Consider the following 26,784-nt stretch of genomic DNA (forward strand, 5'->3'; position numbering starts at 1 on the left):
TTCAGAAATACTTACATTTTTATTTGTTTTGGCAACAAAACTAGAGTAACAAACTTTATTTGGGTTCAAGTACAGTTTATACACACAAAAAGGACCTGTTGCCAGCACCACTGCTCTCGGTGACCACCAGTACAGGAGCGGATTCTCAGTGCTTCATTGAGAAGGAAGATCGATGATGCACATGGTGCTTAGAAAGGATGAACAAAAGGCCTTAAAATGCAGTCTGGAGAACCTGAACGCCACAGTGAAGGGAGAGCTGCCACAGCAGCAGAGAGGTCTGCCAATGGCAGGGCACAGAGAAAGCGCGAGCTCCAAACTTACCTTTCTTCCTCCCATGGTAGGTTCTCAGAAACAGAAACTGGCCAGCACGTTTCATGCAGTGACATTAGCCTTGCTGCAGGATGGGACCAGCCAGATAAATGGCATTTATTGTAAAATATAGTATGGTGCAGTTTCAAAGACTTTCAAAACTACATCTTACTTTTAAAAAATGCAGCTGGTGGCTGAGGTGGCTACATGAAGAGACAGGAACAGCTGGTTAGTTCCAGAAAATTGGGGTGCCCTTCTGACCTGCACTTCAGGGCATTCAGCACCACATGGCAAGAGTTTTAAAAAAACAAAGATCTACGGGTCTCCTTGAAGAGATGAATGCAGCCTTGCAGAGGAATCTCCTAACCTCTGAGCATGGCTGGAATAGAAGGGGACCCCTTTTTCCAGAGCTGTCTGATCTTCCATTTTCCTCTCAATAAAGCAGCAGGCTAAATTTGTTATTGCCAAAAGAGTGACCCCATGAGAAGAATGCCACACTGAGAACCTGGCGGTCTAGAAGAGAATGTCCAAGTCTAAGAAGAGTTGCATTCCTTCTCCCCTCCTTTACACTTGTCTCAAAGGCACCCTTGTAAAGGAACAAAACAAAGGGTTTATCTAAAGATAGGCTAAAGATACACAGAAACCTCTGAACTAGGGACATTAGAGAGTCAGTAACAGGGGAAAACAATGGGTATGGAGACCAACAAATCGGGATTGACTCAGCCTCAGCTCTGGCGAACAAAACTCCTAATACAGCCTATCCCTGGTGCTCAACAGCAAGAGCTGGGGGGCTCCTGGCACCAAGGAGGAAACATTCAGCATTTCCTACAAACAGATCCCTTTTTCCAGCTAATTTCTGTCCAAGGGTGATTCCAGGCTCTGCTCAAGTAAACGACTAGGTGAAGTTCCTTACTACAGTCATATAAACTCTTCTGCATGTAACATTCATCCCGGCTTCATTTGAGAGGGGCCAATAAATTACTATGTCCAGAAAGCTCCTTCAAGGGCTTTAGAACCGTATATTTGCCACATTGCTCTAGAATTCCCAGTCATCCACCTCTAGCTGTTCCAGACTGGATACCAGTCCAAAAATGCCACTGGGATCCTGTGGCCGCGTACCTTCAAAGTTGGTGATTGGCGTGACAGGGCGCAGTAGTTCAGGAAGTGCTTCGGATGCACGGCGTTTGATCTGGGGGCAGAGGGAGAGTTAGTTTGAGCTATTCTCACTTGGGGAGATTTTATGGCATTAGTAACATTCGACCACACATAGGACATCACAATACCCTCTACCAGAAGATTAAATGAACCACTTTACCTGCTTGAAAAAGGAATGATTCAGCAGGGTGCTTGCACTTGGCCTGTACAAAAGAGAATGAGAAGGGAATGAATCATCATATAGGAGACCTGAGTGTGATTAGCGTAAACGACACTGACTTTCTAACAGCTTTCCTGTGTCTTTACAAGCTCTTTACAAACACTCACCACCCTGTGAGATATAGGTCAGGATGATTCTTATTTTACTGAGGGGGGAAACTGAGGCACAGACGGGGAAGCGACTTAACCAAGGTCACATAGCAAATGAGTGAAGGTGGGAACAGAATCCCGGTCTCCTGACTCAGGACTGGACCTCAGCCACGGGCCTCACCCTTTTATACACAGTAGTAGAAACTTTTATCCTCTAGGCATCCCCAGGGGGGGTTGACAAAGGAAGGAGTTAAGCGCCTTTGCCATTAGAATCTGCTTCACAAGAGGCAAAGTTGTTGGCCAGAATGACCAGGTTATCCCCCAAAGATTTCTCAAAGTGCCATGGGATCTGTAGCTCCTTTCGTGAGACAGCAGCATGAATCATAGAAGATCAGGGTCGGAAGGGACCTCAGGAGGTCATTTAGTCCAACCCCCTGCTCAAAGCAGGACCAATCCCCAACTAAATCATCCCAGCCAGGGCATCCCAGCATGATTGAAGATAGCGCAATCAATTAACTGAAAAGCCATGTGATGCAGTTATCACAGGGACAATCATTGCCCTGTATACTCCTCTCCCCTGGACAGTGAAAGAAGCTATACACGGGGACACAGCAAAAACTTCTGCTAGCCAAATTATGAATAGCCTATTATAGGTACAGAGACGTTTGCCACAGAGTAAGATGACAATACATGGTCCTGGTGAACTAGAAAAGGAAATGCTGTTCTTGCTCTGTTCTCAGCATTTATTCACTGAAGTCTCAAGATGAGCTCTCCTGGCTGGAGAATGAAACTGCTTCTGGGACAATGAGGTCTAGTGAGAATGGGAGTTGCCAGTCCTGAGTTAGTTTCCCCAACATGCCACAGACTCGACGTGTGGCACTGGGCAAGACATTTAACCTCTCTGCCTCAGTTTCTCCACCTGTAAAATGAGGATAACACCTCCCAAGAAGCTTGTGAGGCTTAATAACTGAAATTCTTTGGGTTCTCTGATGCAAGGTCCTATCAAAATGCTACATATTCTTACGGCTTTCAGGCTATATATTTATAGCTATTCTGGACACCTCTTTTGCCGTACATATGGGGCACCTCTTCACACAGCCATGCTTTTAATCAGAGATCACTGAACAAAACGCCAATACTGAGACTCAACTCAAAAGCCATGGCGAGAGATCGGGATTAAAACAATCTTTAAACCACACAGAGTCCACAGTTACAGTACCCAGGCCCCGAATGGTGTTTAGAGCAGATCTGTAACCAAGCATTCCCATTATGGCTGTACCGCAAGTCGGAATTACGCTGCAGGCACTGCTCCACGAAGTGATGGAAGTGGGGTGAGAAGGTCCGATGGTAAGGGTGCAGTGTTGACTCCCCATTGGCTGCCCTCACGTTGCTAACTGCCATCCCTTCACCAATCCCGGAGTTAGCACATGAGCGGGATGTTTTCATGGTCAGCTCCTCAGCCGGGATCGTGGTGGTGTCTAGCAGGCATGGAACAGTTCCGTTCAGCTTCTCCAACAGCATCTGAAATGGAATTGGATGAAACGACTCACATGCATGAGACAGAGCAGACACATTTAAGAGAGCAGGCAGGACTCTCTACAACAAATGTATTTAAACTTCAGATACTCTATGCAACAATCTTCAGTTGTGTCCTGCAAGTGGTCCAGGGTCTGCATGTGTTGTATGTTCATTCAGCATTACTCTTGCTGCAGGACTTAGACACCAGTGTCCTTAGTTGCTATTCTAACATAGATTGTATTACGTGAACTCTATGGGCCAAATTCCCTTCTCACACAGGGCCCGATCGTGAACGTTCCAGAGCGCTCTCAACTTGTCAGCAATTCACAGTATCGGGCCTTTAACTGCTGCGGGGTTGCATTAAGTCACAGCAGTTACACACACGTTACAGTGCAGCATTTGGCCCCTTGCAGCAGTCATATTTGATGACAAGTCTGTAGGTCTCCTAATCCAATTGGCAGGCAAAGTTCTTAATTCTTTGTTATAACCTGGAATGATGCCACATCCAGCTGGTCAGGGCAAGGGCTGAGGTGGCTGTAGGGAGATCAGGGCACCTCTACTTTCATATTAGCTTCCCCTGATTTTGGATAGTTGTTCTCCCGGAGCACCTGTTGGATCCTGGTTCCCTCAGCAGCATTTAGACCCCTTCATTCCTGCACCAAGGTTTCATGAAGTGGCTCAATGTGAAAGTTGATTTGGGTTAAAAAGCAGAAAGGGGAGAGTAGATCAGGTGGAAGCAGCATGCCCAGGCCCCCTTTACATAACAAACCTCCAATAACCCTACACTTATCTAGGAATGCACAGAACAATGCTTTCTGTTTGAGAGTGATGTTATAATCTGGACTGGACAGCAGAGCTCAGGAAGCATGAATGCTCTAACTTGGCACAGGTGACATGTAGCAACCCATGTACCACTGCTCTCAGTAACCTGTGTGCAGAAGGTTGTTATAAAATGTTAATCAAGTTCTGTACCTGGACTTTTCTAGCGGTAGGATGGTACATTAGAATCATAGAATATCAGGGTTAGAAGGGACCTCAGGAGGTCATCTAGTCCAACCCCCTGCTCAAAGCAGGACCAATCCCCAACTAAATCATCCCAGCCAGGGCTTTGTCAAGCCTGACCTTAAAAACTTCTAAGGAAGGAGATTCCACCACCTCCCTAGGTAATGCATTCTAGTGTTTCACCACCCTCCTAGTGAAAAAGTTTTTCCTAATATCCAACCTAAACCTCCCCCACTGCAACTTGAGACCATTACTCCTTGTTCTGTCATCTGCTACCACTGAGAACAGTCTAGAGCCATCCTCTTTGGAACCCCCTTTCAGGTAGTTGAAAGCAGCTATCAAATCCCCCCTCATTCTTCCCTTCTGCAGACTAAACAATCCCAGTTCCTTCAGCCTCTCCTCATAAGTCATGTGTTCCAGTCCCCTAATCATTTTTGTTGCCCTCCGCTGGACTCTTTCCAATTTTTCCACATCCTTCTTGTAGTGTGGGGTCCAAAACTGGACACAGTACTCCAGATGAGGCCTCACCAATGTCGAATAGAGGGGAATGATCACGTCCCTCGATCTGCTGGCAATGGCCCTACTTATACATCCCAAAATGCCATTGGCCTTCTTGGCAACAATGGCACACTGTTGACTCATATCCAGCTTCTCGTCCACTGTCACCCCTAGGTCCTTTTCTGCAGAATTGCTGCCGAGCCATTTGGTCCCTCGTCTGTAGCGGTGCATGGGATTCTTCCGTCCTAAGTGCAGGACTCTGCACTTGTCCTTGTTGAACCTCATCAGATTTCTTTTGGCCCAATCCTCTAATTTGTCTAGGGCCCTCTGTATCCTATCCCTACCCTCCAGTGTATCTACATTTCTAATCTGTTTTTCAAGGTGTGCCCCAGAACCCTACTAGTGTTAAATGTTTCCCTGGGAGGGTGACACCAAGATGCTCCGGTCAATCTGCAAAGGAGGACTGACTTATTTTGAACTGAATGGACCTGCTCCTGCTCCCACTGAAACCAGCAAGAGATTTGATAGAGACCTCAATGGGAGCAGGGTCTTGATTGGTATTGGAGGAGACTAACTGTAATGATCTTCAATTCTCTGTCTACTGCACTGTTTGTAATATCAGATTCTCACGTTTTATAGAAATGCACACAACATGCGGAGAGAGGTATCCCTTCGAGTTATGGATTTGATTAAGATTAACGGAATGGCTGTAGGAAGAAAGGCATCCTCAAGAGGGGAAAAAAGGGAAGGTTTTATTACACATTAAAAAACTCCAAAAGGTGTCAAGTCAATCAATAATAATCCTACAACAGAGGCCTTCAGAAGAAACTCCATATTTTGAAACATTTAAAAGAAGACTGGAGACAGAGCACTAGAAAATTTACTATAGGGAACAATTCTGCGCTGGTGAGGAGATAACCTAATAGATCTTTTCCAATGCTAATTTCTATGTATGCCTTTATGTACCTCAGAGATGCAGCCTCTGGTAGCGTGGAAGTCAGCAGTAGTTTAACAGGTAAGAAAGGAAAGAAAAGAGGCGAGGGTTATTACCCTTACTTTTGTGCAAAGAGTGCCATTAGAGATCTTTCATGACCTCAAGAGCTCAGAATCTGTCACATCTCATTACAAACACAGCTGCCGCCAATAACTCGGTTCCTTGCATTTAAGTATTATTGACAGATACAGAACTCAATTTCCTAACTCCACAGCATGCAGTTATAAGGCTGGGGTGGAAGGAGCGCCCAAGCAGCTTGTAAACCCTACCTGAGTAGCAGGCATATCCTTGAATGGGACGTGTCCATTTGCCAGTTCACAGGCCGTTATCCCCACACTGTAAATGTCGGATTTTGCATCATAACCCTGGAGATTCTAGAACCAAAGAGCGGGATGGAGAGAATTAGCTATAAAGTCAGTTATGTGTTATGCTTATCCTTGCGGGAATCTGATCAGGTACCTGAAGGGGAAGGACAAAAACCAAACAATTAAACCAAAGTGCCCTAGTACTTGTAGAAGTTTCACTACCAAGGCAACAAGGTTTGAGGTTGTTTGTTTTTAAAAGAAAATGCATCTGTCTCAGTGTTGGTGATCAGTTTCTTTGGAAGGAGACAGAAGGACTGCCCAGTGGTTAGGGCACTAGCCTGCAACTCGGGAGATCCACGTTTAGTTCCCTGCTCTTCCACTAACTTCATGTGTGAGCTGGGGCAAGTTACTTAATCTTTCCATGCTTTAGCTCCCTATCTGTAAAATGGGGATAATAGCACTGCCCTACCTCACAAGGAGTTTGCAAGGACAATTAGACTGTGAGGTGCTTGGGCACTTGGTAATGGGGGCCAGATAAACACCCAAGATACATTCTATTAGATACACAAAGAGAATGACCATTTAATGTAATCCGTAACACAGAAACTAGTATTTGGGGAGAGCTCCATGCAGTTCCCCTCCATTTCACACAACTATGCAGACTCCCCTCTGGAGCTTAGCCCCTGCACTGGTGCAAAACTCCATACCCGGCGCTCTAGTACGGACCTTTCTGAAGGCTTATTTTGCCCCCATTGAACACCCACGTCCCCCTCAGGCCGGGCTGATTACACTGCTGCTTTTTTAAACAAAAAAAAAGAGTGAAGAGAATGAATGAAAACTCATCAGGAGGAAAAATGATGCTAAAAGTCTCTACGGGTTTAACTTAGCACAGCAGCTTTAAACAGTGAGCAGCTAGAAACCCACTTATCACTGAGCAGTGTCACAGAGAGCCATGGGAACAGACTGACAACATAAGGGAATGCGTATAACGAGATCAGAGACTAGCGTTATTACACTCGTTAACATGCTACGGTGACAGCATGAGTGCAAGGCCTTAGCGACAGACCTGGCATTCAAGATTCCACCCAGCTTTAAGAAGTCTGTTTTAGCTGCTCTCCTTCCACCCCAGGTGCCTATCTGTGGGTGAATAAACCGTCTTCCTCCCAGTTGCCATGGAGAGACCACTGAATACAATGTCCTAGGGCAGGGGTTCTCACCCTTTTTCCTTTTGAGGCCCCCCCAACGGCTATAAAAACTCCATGGCCCATCCATGCCACAACAACTGGCTTTCTGCATATAAAATCCAGAGCCGGCATTAGGGGGTCGCAAGCAGGGCAATTGCCTAGAGCCCCATGCCACAGGGGCCCCCGCCAAGCTACGTTCGGCTTCAGCCTCGGGTGGCGAGACTCAGGACCCCAGACTTCAGCCCTATGTGGTGGGGCTTTGGCTTTTTTCCCTGGGCCCCAGCGAGTCTAACACTAGCCCTGCTTGGCAGACACCCTGAAACCTGCTCACTGCCCCCCCAGGGGGCCCCAGACCCCTGGTTGAGAACCACTGCCCTATAGAATGAAAAGATGCCTCTGGGTGCAACTCAGAAGGCTCACGTTCAGTGTTATGGGGGCAGTACGGCTAACGGGCTGCGCTTGCCACCAGGATATGAAATGTTAAGTTGACATGAATGGGTGTCTGGCATGAGGGTCCAGAGCAGTATGACCCACTCAGGACAATAGGCCAGTTTTGTCATTAAAATGCCAAAGACCCAATTCTCCTGCTTGCCGAATCAGAGTAGCTCCCATTGAAACCCATGGTGCGGGAGAATCAGGCTCCAAGAAGGTCTGTGCTGCCTTTTCCAAGAACCATGATTTTGTTACACGATCAGATGCTCTCCTCAGGCTACAAAATTAGCCTGAAAATAGTTCCTTGCTTCTTGGCAAGAAATTCCAGCAACAGTGAAGGAGGGGGGGGGTCTCTGTCCACAAAAGTAAGAAAGTCAACAATGAGGAAGAAGAGGAGAGTGACCCATAAAATGACAGTAGTTCTATCCCATACCTGCTGTAAGACTTCAGGACTGAGCCATGGTAGGACCTTGATACTATACTTGGGGAAGTCGTGGACAACTCTGAGCCGCTGCCCGTGGTTGATCATGCTTAGGTTACTGCGCAGGCCTGAGAGGTACACCTTCCCATCCACAGAGATCAGGATGTGGCTGGCTTTCACACTCCTTAAAGCAAAGGGGATCAGAAGTAGGAGGTCAACACATGGTCAAGGATCATCTACCTTAGAAGGACTTTAAATTCCTTCCCAGCATCTATGTGAGAAGATTATTTTATAGGGATCCTGTACAGGATTTAAGGAAGGCATATTCTGAAGCCTAGGCACATTGAGCATCCAGTGAAAATATGTGACAGAGTGAGTACCAATAGCCTAGAATAATCAGGTTTTGAAACTTACGTCCAAGTATGTGTGGCAGCCATGTTAGTGTTTATCAGGAAAAACATAAATCTGATTAAGGGTCTGGAGGCACTGATTTAAGAGGAGAGATTAAAAGAGATAAATATCTGCTGCTTGGCCAAGTGATATTTGCGTAAGCATAAATAAAGCCTCACCTCTTAAAAAAAAATAAATGCAACTTTGTACCATTAATCTAAAAAAGCTAGGAGAGAGAACTAAAAGTGAAAGTACCTGGAAAGCACGAAACATGTAATTCACTGGATGAAGGAATAGGCTATCACCTCCCTAACATGACACTGGGACTGTACAGCGAACAATGATGGAAGGATAGGAATAATGCAACCTGCTCATTCCCTTAGAGGTTGCGCTTGGATATTGTGTGATGTCATTACAACCACCATAAGATACAGATGGACCTGCTTCACTGAAGCCTCAACAAAGAGGTGTAAACTACATCAGAAAGACCCCTCTGCATGCCAGGGATACAGAAGAATATTCACCCAAGGGAGGGCAGACGGTTGCCTATCCACTGGAAGGGGCAGCTTTAATTCCAATCTGGGGCTCCATGGAAGTTAGTATATCCCCTGAGTATGCCCTCTTCCCAGCCCCTTCCAACTTCCCTGGCAAAAAGGAAGATGCAGCTGTTTTCTGCCATCACATCCTCCCTCCTCTCATCTTCCCACCTTGGGGACCCCATGGAAGGATTTACTTCAGCAAAAGCTTAACCTAGCCCTAAGTTACTACTACACTTTGCCTCAGGAACATTTTGCGATTTGCTCTTTTTAAAGTACTACTTCTGTGGTAATGAGAAGTCCAGGACCAAGGGCATGGACAATGAAGCTCTCTACAGCAGCAGCAGGGCAAGCTAGATGCAAGCCATATTCTTATTCCAAATCCCTTGAGATACTTAGTCCCAGCTGGATGAATATTGTTTGTAAGCATTTCCTACAGAAAGTAGGATAAGTGATAAAGAGAGTGATTTCCTTTTTACCTATGTACATAGCCCATATGGTGAATGTAGTCAAGAGCCTTCAGAACACCCTGGAGGATATAAGCAATAGCCAGTTCACTCATTCCATCCATGAAATGGGTACAGATTAAATCCTTTGCAGAACCTAAAGAGACAAAGAAACGTTTTTTGATGGAGCAGGAAAAACAGAGGACACTTCACCTAAATAAAGATGATTTAACAGAAGCTAAAGCAGCCTGGTCAGATAGCAGACGTATTCTCCTCTCCACCTACCATAAGCCATGAAGGAGGTCACTACCCATAGCTCATTGTCAGCTATGAAGGTTGCTTTATATGGCACAATGTTGGGGTGGTTGAAGAGTTTGGACACATGAAGTTCACCCTAAAAGCCAAAGGATATTTCAAATCAATACAAAATAAATAAATACAAAACTCCAGATATGGTACAGAGGGTCAGCGCTCTAGGAAGGTTAGACTGGACAAAAGGTAGCACTTTAAGGATTGTCTGCCAAAACACTGACTTGAACCTTCTCTTCACCTGAGAAGTTCCTGTCTCTCCTTTTGCAGATAAAGTGGGAAGATATGACAGCTAAAATAATCTCTCACCAGAGTTAGATTTTCCTGGCATGAGGTCTGTGCATAGGCAACAGTTGCTTAGCACTGAATTCAGGAGCTCCTATGTCAGTGCAACATGTCTGGCAATCCCAACTTCCAGCAAAAAGGAATGGTCATACAGGGACATTTTACATAAATTCAAAGAACACACATACTAAACCCCGACCCCAAACAGCTGTTCTGACAATCTCTGCACAAGGGCTAGTTGGTGTTTACATCATGATGTGTCAACGTTAATACCTATTTGAATGAATTTGCTGGAGAAGGATAAACAAATTATGGCATCAGAGCGTCTGTGTTTGGAACTTGATACAGTATTTCCTTGCACTAATCCTATTTTGAAACTGAGGAGCTCATAGGATGCTATTACAGCAGTTTGGTATGGAAAGATCATTGGGTTCTTCCTCTTCAAGTGCATCCTTTAGAAGAGAAAGGATTAGATGCAAGTCTTGATTTTAACCAGAAGAACAATCCCCTTAGAACAGTGGTTCTCAGTCAGGGGTACACATACCCCAGGGGAACGCAGAGGTCTTCCAGGGGGTACATCAACTCATCTAGATATTTGCCGAGTTTTATAACAGGCTACATAAAAAGCACTAGCGAAGTCAGTACAAACTAAAATTTCATACAGATAATGATCTGTTTATACTGCTCGATATACTATACACATATATATATTCCAATTGATTTATAATTCTATGGTAAAAATGAGAACATAAGCAATTTTTCAGTAACAGTGCACTGTTACACTTTTGTGTTTTTATGTTTGATTTTGTAAGCAAGTAGTTTAAGTGAGGTGAAACTTGGGGGTATGCAAGACAAATCAGACTCCTGAAAGGGGTAGAATAGTCTGGAAAGGTTGAGAGCCACCGCCTTAGAATAACACTCAGCTTTCATAGCACCTTCCACCTCGGACCTCAAAGTACTTTACAAACATGAATCACCTCACAACATGCTCATGAGGTGGGCAAAGATCCCCATTTCACAGTTCAAAAACCAGGCACAGAGAAGTGACTTGCTCATGACCAGACAGCGGCTGAGCTGGTTCCAGAGAACCCAGAACACTAGAAACTCAGTCCAGTGCACTAATCCCTAGACACTCCACCATCAGCTTCAAAATAATTTTAGACATATCAGCCAACTAACATTTACAAAACTATAACTCAGTCTGAAGGACTATCTACTACCAGCACCATATAATGGTTTATTTTTTAATTTGACCATTTCTTCATTAGGATAATTGGTCTTTGTGGGCCAGTAATGCAACTACTATGTTAAAGTTGTACAGCATCCAGATGCTTAGCAATGGGCACCTTAGAAAACATTAAATAACCTGAAGCTGAGATCCTAGGAGTCTTGTTCTTTCAATATACATGAAAGATGCTGTGCCCCATTCTAAAGATTGTAGCATCACCTGCAAGAATGTCACCATCTCATTGGTGCAAGCTTCCAAGTTAATCCTTCTGACTGTGACATACTCTCCTGATGGTTTATACCTGGCCAGGTTCACAGTCATCAGCTCCTCAAAGCCATGACCTGAAAAGAGAGAGTAAGATTAACCCCATAAGCGCGAATACAATTAACTATGTGTTGTGGGAGAGCTTCCATCAACACTTCCTCCTTAGCAATTACCCTCATTCCCTCTCTCACCTTAACTGTTGTTGATGGTCTTGTCTAATATAAAAATTTGCCTGTTCTACATCACCTTCCAATTTCAAGTACTCTACATACAAAACCAATTACTTAAAAACCTGCTGGGAGATAGGTCAGTAATATTCCTATTTTACAGATTTGCAAACTGAGGCCCAGAGAGATGCAGTGACCTGCCAAGAGCCATACAGGGAACAAATGGCAAAGCCAGGTATGAGACTCAAGAGTCCTAGCTGATACCCTTTTGCTTCAAGCTCAAAACCACGCCTCCTCTCATCTAGTATTTATCTTTTACTTGGATTGTAGGAGCTTCAGGACAAGAAACCCACCTTAATTTACTTTTTAGACAGTAATTTTACTAGTACTAAAACAAAACAAGAAAGAAAGGATATTTTGCATTTTACATTTCAGAAAACCACCAGACAAGAAAAATTCAGTACCTTACAAAGGAAGCATACATGGAGAATGAAAATTAGGTGTTTTTCTGGGAACATTACCTATTACGGTGAGCAACTCATAACAGCTGCTGTCTGGTAAAAAGCTGCTCATGGTGTCCCTTTTAGGGGAAGATGCTATCGACTCGGAGCTCGCATCATTGGTCTAGAAAAGCAAGATAAAAATCAGAAACGGATATTAATTACATCTAGTAGAGAGATCATCTGTTCCACATTATATTTTTGCACATGCTCATAATATCAGGACATATCTGAGTATAAAAGCTAGCTGTGTCTGCTGTAAATATCTTAATACAAACTGAAACCCAGGAGATGTCTGGATTTTCTGGAACGAGGTATCTGCTTTCTATGACATGTAACCAAACAACATAATTTACCATCTACTATAAACCAGATGGTCTTTTTTAAGACACATGACAGCACTACTCCACCCCTTTGCAACAGCCACCTTTCTCCCACTCTTTACAAACTTCTGCATCATAATCTGTTTGCTTGTGCAGCAGTGACAGACTGAAGACCTGTCTATGGTGGGTTTTTTTGCACTCTGGCAATAAGCTTTTCCTGGCTGAGGTTGCTACTTTTCAGCCACTTATCCATTCATGCTCTCTCTGTGGCAAAGGCTGACAAAGTTGAACTTGTTTTGCTGCAGGAAGAAGCGATGAACCAACTAAGAAAAGCCCAAGATGCATAGATCAGACACACATGGAAAGAAGCTCCAAATGGGAGCAAGAGTTTAGCTGCAGCAAAGAGCTAGTACAAATGAACACAGGAGCAGCACTCCCACGTCTGCCAGCCTGCTTGAGAGAGGCTGCATCTTTTCACTACAACTGAGAGAGCTCCCTGCTATATCCACATGCACAAGCTGAAAAGAGAAATGTTCTTCTCTGTTCATGCTGACTCATGCTTAAAACTGATTAAAAACAAGCTGTGCAATTCAATACACGGGCATTACAGTCCAAGTTGCATTACAGGAGCCTGTCACAAAAACTGACAGATGATTTGATATGCACAAAAAGAGGCCGCAATCTCTGGCAGCGTTAGCAGCACAGTTGAATTCTAATTCTCCTTAGTGGGGGGTTTCAGAGGAGCAAGAAAAGTCTATACACAGTGTTCAGGCATGTTCCATTATTGCAGTGCATTTTGTCCTTCAGTAACGCTTATAGTTAGATGAGTGACACAGGGAGGCTCCAGATTTCTCTCTCTCCAACAGACAGACCAAATCTGTTCATTTTATGTCAACTTTGAATTAGGTGAATTTTTCCTAATCTGCCAGAAACACTAACTCCACCTGGGAACTGGAAACCCAGGTCTGTTCTTTCTGTCTCAGATCACCAGCCATAAATATTCTACAATCAGACTTTCCTAACAATTTTGCTATTGATGCATGCAGCAGGGAAAAAAAACAAAAAACAAAACACAACTCACTTTCTCGTAGCTGCAATGGAAGTGCAAACACACACCTGTCTCGGTCATTGAAGGAAGGAGGTATGATGCAATGACAAAGAGCTATTAAGTAACAAGAGGCTATTCTAACCATACCCACACTATGGCTTGGTCTACACTACAAAGTTCTGTCGGCATAACTATGTCAGCTAGGAGTGTGAAAAAAATCTCACACCCTAGTCAATACACCCGTGCCGGCAAAGCCCCTGGTGTAGATGCAATTACCTTGGCAGAAGCGTACTTTTGGTCGGCATAGTTAACGTCCTTTGGGGAAACGGTGCAGCTACCCTGGCAGAACTCCTTTGGCTGGTATATGCTGCATCTCCACTAGGGGGCTTTTGCAAGCATACTGTAGCTATTCTGACAAAAAAGTTCCATAATGTAGGCAAGCCCTAACCGTTTCTCCAACTGGGGTCTGCGAACCCCTGGGGGCCTGCAAGGGTACTCCAGGGGGTCTGCAGGCCCCGCTGATCAACTCAACTCCTCCCCCACCCTCCCCGCACTGCCTGCACACCGGGAGCAGCTGTTCAGCGGGATGCAGGAGGTGCTGGGAGGGAGGAGCGGGGATGGAGCACGCTTGGGGGAGGGGGGCAGAATCATATCCAGGGCCGCCAGCCCTCTGATCAATTCCTCCCCCTCTCTCCCAGTGCCTCCTGTACACCAGGGAATAGCTGTTCAGCAGAGTGCAGGAAGCGCTGGGAGGGTGGGGGAGGAGTGGGGATGGGGTGTGCTCTGGGGAGGGGGCAGAAAGAGGTGGGGAAGAGGAGGGGCAGTGGTGGAGCAGGGGCGGGAAGAGGTGGGGTGGGGTGGGGCCTGGAGCTCAATGGGAGGCTTCAGGGTCCGCAAAAAATTTTAAATTAAAATGGGGGTCCTTGGGTTGCTAAAGTTAGAGAACTGCTGCTAAAATATATTCTGAACACTTTAGTTATAACTTATTTAAAACAAAACCTACTCCATCTCCTAATGATTGTTTTTAAAGCATTCTTGATGCAAATATTAAATACTTGCTTCTTTAAGCAACAGCTGATAAGTACACTACTGAGAAGTAAAGGGGTCCTAGAAGCATCCTGAATCCACTGGTTCTAAAGACAAAACCAAAGTTTTTTTCAACACCCTAACATTAACAGCTGACACCACTTATGCATTAGAAAATGGAGTTCTCTTTAAAATGTTATGCATGAATTTGGCAAATGATTTTAATGTTATGAAACTGGATACATAAGCTTCCTAACTCCATCCACATACCTTAGTTCTAACCCGCAATGCCCTCTGTTATTCCAGTCCTGGCCTCACTTCCCACAGAGCTACAAGGCCACCTCATTACTGAGTGCCGCATTCTCTAATATTACAGTTCTAGGCTCTGTCAATGCGCCTCCATCCCGAGCCAAAGCTCCATCACCTATTCCAGTTCTGGAGACTCCGGCTCACAATTCTATTAAATCTGCAGTGCTCGTGTTCCAGTTGTGGGGCTCTCTTAAGCAGATAGCTAGAACCTGTGGCAAACTGACTGAAGCTTTGGCAAGATGGATAAGTGTCCACTAGGAATTAGGTTTAGACCAAACTTATCTTCATTTGTGGCTTAACGCAGTTTTAGACTCGAGTCTGAAGAAGTCTTAAGAAAATCCGATTTGGCACAAAAACTTGGCTGGGACAAACTAGAGACTAACTGACAGCTTCTGAAACAATTATGCTGGCTAGAAAGGCAGAATCCCTAGAAAGTTGCAGGCAACAACACAGCTTTTGGAAAACTTCAACATTCTTTGATGATTATGTTTAGTTACATGAACATATGATCCCAATTTTTCTACCACAATTAAAGCACTGGGAGTCAAGGAAACCAGCAGTTTACTCTTAAGCGGGAAGAGACAGTTTAGCAAAGGGTAAAAGTTTGCCAGAAGTCTCCAAGGGCATTGAAGAGAAATGAAAAAGAACGCATCTACTGTGCACTCACTCATCTGTGTTTTGGCCACATGGCAAGGCAGTACATTTATATGTAAATACACTCTTACTAGAGAAATGCTAAGGGCTCCAATTCTAATTTTAGGAACATGGGTGAATAGGCTGTAGCTTGTAAAACCTACTGCAATGCATTCGTAAGATGTAGGCTGATTGTATAGATTATATACCCTGTGTGAGATCAGACACTGGGCCACTAGGTCTATATGAGATTATACTTCCAGCTGCTGATAAACTAATGGTCAAGAGGGGAAGCTACAGAACAGGCAATTTCACACCTGCCATTCGAACAGGAAAAACAAACTGGGACTAAAACGTTTCAAAGGTTAAAGTCGTGTTTCAACCAAACCAGAACCAAACAGATTTGACACTTCAAATTAGAGTAAAGAGATCAGTGGTGGAAGTTGACCTGATATCAGGAATCAGATGAAGGGGAAAAAAAAAAGGATGGTAGTACGGTATTCAAGCTCTGCTCATAATTCCAGAATGGCTGGTTGTTTCTGCTAAGATGATTGACAGTGAACTAGTAGACAACAATGGCATTATTGGATATCAGAGTCAACACACTGTTTGAGGGGAAGGGGAGAGTATAAACCTCAGAGATCTATCGTTTCAGTCAGCCTACATACTCAAGACAACATTGTATCAAAGGTCTGGAAGCTTAGTTTAAAATTAAAAAAAGCTGAAATACTGAAGAAACTAATGGCACCACCAAATACTAGCTCGATCCAACACCTGCTTGGAACTCAAAACCTTACATCAATGAACAGCCGAAGAGTGACCGTCACTAATAGAAACTGAGGAATCTGAGTTGTTCAAATTATCTGCACATTTTAAAATGTAACCTAACTAGAGTTATCAAAATACAAATTATTATTTGGGGCATGTAACCCTTAGATCATTTTAACCTTGAAAAATTAAAAAAGTATTCTTAAAATCTCTTATCCTCGGTGTCTAGGGCAATCAGTGCTGAATTAATGCATCAAAATGATGGAAGATTTCCCCTGTGTCAGGAATTGTAGATGGGAAAGATCCATCAGGTTATTGAGTCCACTATCCTTGGCCACTGAAAGTTTGTTTCCTACCATAAATTAGCCTCAGTTCAGATGAAGCATTCAGTTTTCTATAAACTTTCTACTTTTCTCCTGAATGGAACTGGGAGTCAAGACCCCTGGGTTCTAATCCAAGCTCTGTAATACAGACACACTGTACCTCCCTTTTCCCATCTGTAAAATGGGGATAATGCCTACCCCCAATGAGAGAGAGGACAAGGTTTAATTTTTGTAATAACCTCAGTGAAAGGCACTATATTATTTCAGCTCATGCAACTGAAGCACAAAGAGGTAAAAGCTAATCTCTGGCTCAGCCATGATTGGAATCTAGAATCCCAACAGTTCCAAATCTTTTGCTCTACCCACTATGTCACACAACATTATCATTTGGCTATGAATTGAAGGCTGCTACCCATTCTTATTTCTAGATTTCCATTAAATATTCCTACCAATTCTGACTTTCACAGTTAATGCCCAGATCATTACATTTTCCATCATCTCCACCCACCCCTGTCAATGGCAGGACTGACAGGAAAGAAACAGAGGCACATGGGGTCCTGTGAAGCAGAAAGGCACCACCAAGAAAATGAAGATTATTCTGCAGCAATGACAGCTGCTCTGAAACTGTGCATTATGTAGGTGGTTTGCTTTAATACAATGCACTCCAAATTTAGCAGAAGCCAACACATGCAAAAAAATGAAATAAATCTAACACGTTATTTTTTAACTATGGTGCAGGCTGTTTCAACCAAAATAGAACATATCATCTGCTCCCCTTTAGCAATAATTCAGTACATTAGAGACCTTGATTCACCTCTCCGCAGATAAACATTGAGTTTGAAAACTCTACAACTAACCACATTATGCAGAAGGAGCTCTACTCAAAAGTTAAACACTGTATGAGATTAAAAAAAAAATTTAAAAAGAAGTTAAACTGAAATGTTATTTATGAAATATTGCAAAAAAGCTCCTCGAGAGTTTCACACAGGATAACTTTTGGTGTACAGTTAAAAATCACGAAAGCTGTAAAATGAAGAAACGTGGGATTAGCTGCATGAAGTATGACATTCACTAAGGGCTAACATTTCAGGCCTTTTGGTTAGGTTTTAGATTGGACGTATGTTTAAGGAAATTAGTTTTTGAAAGATAATTGTACTGTCAATGCCATTAGGAAACCAGAGCTATGCAATGCCAGCAGTGATTTGCATTTGCCGAATCTAACTCCGGTGGATTATATTTTGGATTCAATGCCTGGTGGAAGATGGGAAGTAAAAAAACAAAACAAAACCACCTAAGTTTCTCTTGCTCACTTTTGACTCAAACTACAAAAATTTCCTTTCCCTGATTAACTAACTATTGCCTTGTTTCTACAACTATCTAGGGGAATAAGATTTGTTTTAAATGAAAGAAAGTCAGCATCAACACCGCAAAGATGTCTAAAGGCCCAGAACAGCCTCCCATTTCGGCTATGTCTACACTGTACACCACTGGTACTTTAATCGGAACCATGAATATGACTCAGATTACAGGTAAAGATTCAAACTGTCCTGTTTTGGACTACACTATGTATTTTTAGATGGCCATTTCATAGCTCTGTAGGGAATTAGTCCTCAAGCAGAAAAGATTTCTCTAAGCAGATAGCAGCACCTGTTGAAGGCTTAAGACTGTTCCTGTGAGCTCTGAAGGAAGTCAAACAGCTATGCCAATGGGTTTTCAGCAGAAGGTGAAGTCCCATTTGAAACTGAAGATTATCTAATTCTCAGTTTGATGCTGGGGTCTCTTTTGCAGATGTGGCATAGGGAAGAGAAAGGAAATCAAATTATTAAAAAAACTGGGCACTGGTTTTGAATGCCTAACCTGAGACAATTTGGGCCCTGTTTTCAGAACCACTTTTGAAAACGTGAGCGTAAGGAATTAAATCTCAGATTTACAGCTAAAACGTCACATGCAACAGCTTCAAAACCACACACCAAAATCTCTTTTCCAGGGTGAAACTTGTTTTCACACATGTAAAGCTAAATATACAGATGAAGTATAAATAAGGTAGAAAGAAAATCAAACTTCCACAAGGAATAATCTCCATGCAATGGACCACAGCACCACAGCCTGCAAAAATCACTTACTTTTCTCCGAGAGTCACCCGGAGGCTGCTCTGGAGTAAAGAAATTAATTGTTCACCATGTTTTCTTCAACAAATACCCATTCAAAACATAGTTTGAATATATATATTTATGAAAATAAATAAATTAAATACCCTCAAAACATAGTTTAGGTACTGGATAGGTGTAAGGATATATTCCCAGGCAAAATCTTTAACTTACAATTAACATCATAACAGTAAGTAACAGACATTAGAAAACATATCAAGAAACCCAATTCTAAAAGTTACAGAGATTCAATTAGCCTTAGGTTAGGGAGATTTGTTTTGTTTTTAGATTGTGAACTTAAACTCATTGTTTAAAAAGAAATAGATTAATACATCTGATGGATTTAAATATTTGGGATAAGCTATTTTGGAAGTTTAATGAGGAATGCAACCTGTGTAGAAAGTGGCAGTTAAATTCTACATAATTCCAAATTTCCCGAGGTAACAAAAATCCACATTTCGACAAGGACACTTATAACAAGATTTCTGTGTAACTAGGGGCTTAGATAAAATGGTCCAAATTTAGCCGTGGTATAAGCAAGTACAATTCACACTGAAATCAAATGAAACAGTGCTCTTAATATTGGGATGAATTTTAGTTTAACAGCTTCATTTCAGGGCAAAGTTTCTAATCAGATTTGTACATTAAAACATGACAGATATTTTTTAAATGTATTTTCTTCCTAGAAGTGCAGTTAAGTCAGAAAAGCCACTGCAAAAAACCACCATCCACATCAGGAGCAAAAAGATACTAGCTACAGCTAGGTTTGAAAAAAAGATTCTGGTAGACCCATCCTTAAACACGTCTGAAAACTGTTTTCAGTGACTGGTTTTAGGCAGGGATTAATTTTAAAAAACAGTGCTAGCCAAAACCATGCATAGCTTCCAAACATGGTAATAAGAAAAGGAGTACTTGTGGCACCTTAGAGACTAAGTTTGTAACCATGGTGAGAATAGACATAGTGTAAAAAAGGTTTGCTAGAAACCCCATCTGAAATGGTTTCAGAGTAGCAGCCGTGTTAGTCTGTATCTTCAAAAAGAAAAGGAGTACTTGTGGCATCTGAGAGACTAACAAATTTATTTGAGCATAAGCTTTCGTGAGGATAGTTCACGAAAGCTTATGCTCAAATAAATTTGTTAGTCTCTCAGGTGCCACAAGTACTCCTTTTCTTTAATCTGAAATGAGGTTCAACATAACTACAAAACTCAATGTGGAAAGGCAAATCTGCAGAATTTACAAGTCAAATGGAAGATTTTGCTAACTACTAATTCCACCTGGGATCTAATCCTCTAGCTAGCTTCCTTTACATCGTCTGTCACAAAGATTCTGCCATCAGAATTTAGCTGACAATTTTGCAAATGATGAAAGTAGCAGATTAAAATCCAGTTTACACTGTTGTCTCAACCCTGGAAAGCTAAAGTGTTACTGTTTTAAAACTTTTTTTTTGCCAGTGAAGTCAGCAGGCCCAATTCAAAGATACTCAAGGAGCAGATCTATTGTATAAGGTAGCACCATATTTACATAGTTACTTTACTGACCACAGTTACACTTAAAGGCTTCTCTTCTATCAGCTTTAATACTTTATTTTAACTAGACTCAGCAACAAAACATTTGGAAAATTTTCAATTTCTGTAATTATCTTTTTCTAGTTCAAAATCTATTTAACAGAGGGAAAAAATGGTTATTCAGGAAAGACCAGACTGCACTAATTTACTGCATTACAAGGTTCTGAAGTTTGTACTACTACTGACTTTAAAATGAACTGCTGTATAAAATCTAAGTTTTTTCTTCTAAGTTTACTTTTGTTGGCCAATTTGAAGACAGTGCTACAAACCGATTTCTTCATTCATGTAGCACATTTACTTATACCACACTGATGGGTGCTTTCAAGTTTAAAGTAAAAGATTTCCACTGAAGCGTCTAAAGAATGGAGTACTTACCTCCAAACAGTTCAAATTCTCTCAAGCCTTCTACAATGAACTTTTCGGACACCCACCGCTAGAGAAGAAAGTCCAAAGCCAATTAGTTATTTCCTCTAGACATATTCCACAGCTCATCCATTTTTATTTTATGTCAACCAAAACAGAATCATATAGATCACTCCGACCATTCTAACATGTGTCTCCTTTGCAATGAGGGGAAATGAGCTAAAATTCATTCAGCAGCTGTAAATATTAATATTTAAACAGTAACAGACAACTGATAAACTGTTATTCTTTCATGTTCTGGAAGAAACTAAGTCAAACAATGTTTAAAACTCAGAGCATCATAAAGGCTGCTAGTGACATGATCTCTATCCACTCAGTTCAATTTTCGATTCGCATCAAGATAGATTAGATATTAGAAATAAACTAAAATACTGGGGGCACGGACTATGTCATCATAAGCTTGTATAGTACTGAGTACACTGTTAACGCTCAGTAAATATTAGTCATTTTACTACTCATTTATGGCAAAAATCTTGGTCGGCTTGCTGAAGCAATCAACAAATTTACTTACATTTATGTTAAACTACCTCTATTTGAAGCAGGCTGGTATGAAAAAGAGTCCACATTCAATTGAAAAGTAAGCAGGATTTCATTGTATCAGTATTTAGCACAATGTGAATGATGTTAAAATTTCAAAAGGGTCGTTTTTACACCATTCACAGTGATCACGTCAGAGATTCTCTTCTGTCACACACACACACACTTTGCTGCTGACTTATGAACCTTAAGGGACACCAGGTTTCCAATCATAAATAAATACATTTCCTTAACTGCGTTACTGTTGCTTTATATTAAAAAGCCTTTTTAAAGTGTATTGTCATCCTCTGCACATTTCATTCTCAACAATGTATCTTCACTACTTAGTTTACTTCCTGTTTAAGTGCTATACACAACAGCTTTGTTATGGAATTCCAGCATTTAAAAGGAAACATTAAAAAAAAAAAAAAGGACTTCATTTTAAGTTTAAAAGACACTTTAATATATACAAAATATAAATTAAAAGACACTGTCAATTTAGTTAAGTTTCAAGACATTTCCTCCATCCCTCTTTCAAAGGTACCATCAACTCAGTTAAGTTTCAGCATTTGTTTTTTCTGCAATTTCTGTACATTATAAAACAATAAGTGATAAAATCATTTTGTATAATACATAAACAGAAAAAAAGATGTATTCAACAATTAGCACTATCTAAAGAGAATGAACACTGAGAAAAATGCACATAATAAGCATTTGGCAACACATCTAGCTCACAGATACATACCTTTTAAAAGTAACTCTCTCTCTCATAAATCAAAATAATTGTATTTAATTAAAAATCTAGTTCTCCAGCAACAAGATAGAGTATGGTCCCAATCCTGCAACAAGAACTGTGCAGGCAGGCCCCTTTGGAGCTCCAAGGAAGTCAATGGGATGGGCTCCACCCCACACAAACTGTTGCAGAATCAGAGCTTATCTCCATGTGTATGGAAAGATTTACAAAATCAGTTGCTTTTTGGAATAACGCTAGAAGCTAACACTCACCCTAATTCGTTCTGGGTTACTTACAAGAAAAGACATGGAATCCAGATTTGTAATGCTACTCCAAGTTCGTGAAATTAAAAATATCCTGAAAATGAGAGCAAGACAATTGTTTTAAGAAGGCAAAGCAAATGAGTTGTCTCCACAATAAGCCTTTCCCGCAAATGAGTTACTGCTCTGTTCCATTCTATACAGCATGTCTCCAGTTGCACACATCAAAACCTAGGTCGCTCTGCTGACTGTTGAAAGATTAGAGCACAAAGGTTTTGTATAAATTAACTTTAAGAAGCTCCGCCACAGTGACAGCAAGTTTTGCAAGGTGAATTTTCCCAAACAGGTTCAGAAATACCTGAACAAACCATTTAAAAAAATCTGTAGAAAAGATATTTCACAGAGGTGGATATGCAGTACAATATTTGGTGGACTACACGTTCCACAGGGCAAGGACCCTTACCCTACAGCAGTACTACAGCTGTACAAACAACAGATTACTGTTCTCTGGCGATTCAAAAAAATAGGGAAAAATCATTTCTGGCCAAACAAAACAGTTAGTTTTGATTTGAAGCTTTTAAATTAAAAAAAAAAATAAAACTAGAGGAAATTTCTAAAAGGAAAGTCATTTTAAATAAAAAACCAAAACATTTCATTTAAAAAATGTCAAAACAAAACATTCTGATTTTGAGGTGTTTTTTTTTTAAAGGCTTCCCACCCACCGCCACTGAAACAAGTAAGTGAAATCCACATAAATTTGCAAAATGTTTCTATGTAACCTGCATTTTTCACCAGTTTTGTTCAAATACTTCATCCAGTTCTAGCTGTACAGAACCTCACATAATGGGGCCCCAATGCTGTTTAGTGTGTCTAGGTCCTACCATAATACAAATGTTTAATAATTTCCCAGAGAGAATAGCAACAGAAAGGTACACAGCATGTTACACAACTGTTAAGCAAGTAGCTGGGAATAGGAATATCTGAGTCCTAATTCTTCTGATTGAGTCCTAATTCTGCTACTGATTTGGTGCATGACCTTGGGCAACTCACTCACTTGCCCTGCTCCTCAGTTTTCCCATCAGTAAAATGGGGATAAAAACACTCACCCCCCTTTGTAAGGCCCCTCAGATTAAAGATGCTGTATAAGTATCATTATCTTGCAGGGGATACACAAAGGAAGCTTTATAAAAATAGAACTGCTGCAGTGTCTGAGCGTCCAGAATACAGCATATATCGTCCCTACTGACAGTTACAAGAAAAAAGTCTGGCCGCTCCCCAGTGGACAAACCACACAAACTTACTTAATCATAACATCGACTGCTCCAGGGGGAAAAAAAAACGAAGTGAAATCCTTAAACATGACATCCATCACAATCTCTTCACCACCGAGAGGATAGCTATACACTCTCTGAAATCCATTTCATCCTCATCCATAACACCTTTACATTAACACTTTGGCGAAACCATGGGAACAGCCATGGGTACTAGGATGGCTCTCCACATGGCTCTCCTGGGCCACATTGAGGAAGAATTTCTGGAAAAATTCACTGCAAAACTAATGCTATATCTAATATACATTGATGATATTTCATCCTCTGGACAGATGGCCTAAACTCCCTCATAGATTTCTACCACCACTTCAACAACCAACACCCAACCACCAGACTCTCTCTAGAACATGCCAGCATCAACTTTCTGAACACCATGATCAGCTTCAACAATGGAAACCTACAGAAAACTATATACAAGACTCCCACAGATCACCACACTTACCTCCACAGATTCAGTTATCATCCCAGACACAACAAGAAATTTGTTATCTACAGCCAGGCACCCAGATACCATAGAATATGCACCAAAGTCCAGAATATATATCTTAACACAGTGGTTCTCAACCAGTGGTCCGGGGCCCCCTGTGGAGCCATGAGCAGGTTTCAGAGGGTCCACCAAGGAGGGCCTGCATTAGACTTGCGGGGTCTCAAGGCAGAAAGCCGAAACCCACCGAAAGGGGCTGAAGCCTGGGGCTTCAAGCCCTGCCACCCAGGGCTGAAGCCAAAGCCTGAGCAACTTAGCTTTGTGGAGCCCCCTGTGTCATGGGGCTCTTGGAAACTGCCCTTCTTGCTACCTCCTAACACTGGCCCTGGCTTTTAGATGCAGAAAAACAGTTGTTGTGGCACAGGTGGGCCATGGAGGTTTTTTTGGCATGTTTGGGGGGGGGAGGTGTCTCTGAAACAAAAAGGTTGAGAATCCTTGCCTTAACACACTTAAAACAGCCCTCACTAAACAAGGACACTCCACCAGAGAAGCAGATGACATCATGGAATGGGCCGTCCAAATACCAGGGAGAACCTGCTTCAAACTCGGGGGAAAAAAAACCCTCCACTGATCACACACTCCTAGCTGTCACCTACCACCCCACGCGAGATACAGGGTATCATCAAATAACTACAATGCATACTTGATGGAGGCCACATCCTGCATGAAATCTTTCCCAAACCCCCTCTTCTGGCCTTCAAACAACCCCCCAATCTTGCTAAGCTCACCCATCAGAAGCAAGCTCCTCACAGACCAGAACACACCAACTAAAAACAGCACCAGACCCTGCCAGAACATATGCAAAATCTACAGACATATCTTCACTGCTATGATGATCAACCCCCCTGCCAAAACACACCTTTCAGGACCCATGAGTCCCACACGTTGTGATAGGCCTGTGTTGTATACCTTACCCAGTGCATCAAATGCCCCATCACCAACGTGGGTGAAAAGAGACTTTGCTCTCACATGAACTCACACAGAAAAATGATAAAAGACAATAACACCCCATCACCCACAGGCAAACACTTTTCACAAAGTGATCATGCGATATCAGCTCTCTCAGTCCTCATCCTTTAAGGAAACCCGCACAACAACTTCACAAGATGAGCCTAGGAACTTAAATTCATAACTCTGCTGGACACTTAAAAACCCTGGACAGACCAGAAACATTGGTGTTATGGCCCATTACAACAATTTGTAACACGCTGTGCCGCCTACTAACCCTCCTTTGTCCTATAACTGCAAAGATGTTAATTACCCACTTCACTTTAAGTAGTCTCCTACACCACCTGTGAATCTCCTATGCTTCGCAACCTGTCCCACCTTATATTTAGCTTAGGGCTTGACTACACTGGCACTTTACAGTGCTGCAACTTTCTCACTCAGGGGTGTGAAAAAACACCCCCCTGAGCGCTACATGTTTCAGGGCTGTAAAGTGGCAGTGTAGACAGCGCTCCCAACGCTGGTAGGTGCAACTACACAAGCCACGCTGAAGAGCTGCCGCGGCAGCGCTTTAACATTGCTAGTGAAGACATGCCCTTAGACATTGTGGCTACCTTTTCCAGACCTAAACAAGAGCTCTATGAGGCGCAAAAGCTTGTCCCTTCCACCAACAGAAGTTGGTCCAATGTAAGAGATTACCTCACTTGCCTTGTCTCTCTAGAATAAAAGGGGACAGGCAGAAGCTTCCCTCAATCAAAAAGAGCAAGATGGAGTGAGAGGCCCATGACAGCGGTGGCTCACACTGTCCAACCCTGCAAAAGCAAGCTGGGCTCCAAGCAGGGGTAGGAGCCCAGGGGGACAGCACTGAGCGGGATGCACCATGCGCTCTGGGGAAGGGGCAGCGGTGGGCAGGAGAGGTATAGGGGGCAGGGGGCACCCAGTGCGCGGGAGAAGGGACAGTTGTGGGCAGGGAAAGAACAGGGGGAAGGTGCACACAACAAGCTGCGGGGAGAGAGGCAGGGACAGCTATGGGCAGGGAAAGGGCAGAGGGCACCCAGTACACGGGGGAGGGGTAGAGATAAGGGGTGAGGGGGCACCCAGCACGCTGAGGAGGAGAAAGGGAAGGGGCAGGGAAAGGACAGGGAGGCACACAACCGGGGGGGGGGCGGAAGGGGCGGGGACAAGGGGGCGCACAACGGGGGGGCGGGGCACCCAGCGCGCTGAGGGGGGAGGGGCGGGGACAAGGGGGCGCACAATGTGGGGGCGGGGCACCCAGCGGGCTGAGGGGCGGGGACAAGGGGGCGCACAACGGGGGGGCGGGGCACCCAGCGCGCTGAGGGGGGAGGGGCGGGGACAGGACAGGGAGGCACCCAACCGGGGGGGAAGGGGCGGGGACAAGGGGGCGGGGCGCTGAGGGGGAGGGGCGGGGACAAGGGGGCGCACAATGTGGGGGCGGGGCACCCAACGGGCTGAGCAGGGACAAGGGGGTCGGAGATGAAGCGCAGGCGGCGGCGGCGGCGGCGGCGGCGGCGGCGGGCGGGCTGTACGGAGACCCCCCCCGCCCCACTCACTCTCTCCTCCGGCTCCAGGCGCCGCTGCCGCTTCCCCGAATCCCCGGTTACCTGGCGAAGGGGAGACGCTGGGTGCGTGACGCGATGACGTCACCGCGCTGCTGCGTGGCCTGCGCACTGGGCCTCT

The 26,784-nt window shown here is 43.3% G+C and overlaps 1 protein-coding gene across 11 annotated transcripts; it reads right to left on the minus strand.

The window, feature by feature from the left end:
- STRADA (STE20 related adaptor alpha) lies at positions 1–26,768 on the minus strand. Of its 11 annotated transcripts, none has more exons than XM_084615744.1 (13): positions 26,658–26,768; positions 22,363–22,423; positions 20,770–20,827; positions 18,806–18,834; positions 12,274–12,376; positions 11,541–11,662; positions 9,785–9,893; positions 9,533–9,656; positions 8,140–8,311; positions 6,055–6,159; positions 2,993–3,294; positions 1,625–1,667; positions 1–1,498 (listed from the first exon to the last, which is right to left on the minus strand). In XM_084615744.1, exons 2-13 carry the CDS (start codon positions 22,372–22,374, stop codon positions 1,346–1,348), a joined length of 1,332 nt encoding a protein of 443 aa, XP_084471870.1. In that variant the 5' UTR covers positions 22,375–22,423; positions 26,658–26,768; the 3' UTR covers positions 1–1,345. The 11 variants fall into 11 exon arrangements, with proteins under 11 accessions (XP_084471870.1, XP_084471873.1, XP_084471865.1 ...); XM_084615747.1 differs by having other exon boundaries at positions 3,053–3,294; positions 22,339–22,423; XM_084615739.1 differs by having other exon boundaries at positions 22,339–22,423.
- Between the last annotated feature and the right edge of the window lie 16 nt (positions 26,769–26,784).

The sequence above is a fragment of the Lepidochelys olivacea genome (genome assembly GCF_965140295.1).
Source record: "Lepidochelys olivacea isolate rLepOli2 genome assembly, chromosome: 27".
NCBI classification, from domain to species: Eukaryota; Metazoa; Chordata; order Testudines; family Cheloniidae; genus Lepidochelys; species Lepidochelys olivacea.

Coding starts and splice junctions, on each gene's coding strand:
- STRADA (XM_084615739.1), bottom strand. CDS start 22,374: ATGTCTTTTCTTGTAAGTAACCCAGAACGAATTAGG. Junction 18,835..20,769: donor AGAATTTGAACTGTTTGGAG/GTAAGTACTCCA, acceptor TCTTTACTCCAG/AGCAGCCTCCGGGTGACTCT. Junction 1,499..1,624: donor ATCATTCCTTTTTCAAGCAG/GTAAAGTGGTTC, acceptor CTCTGCCCCCAG/ATCAAACGCCGTGCATCCGA.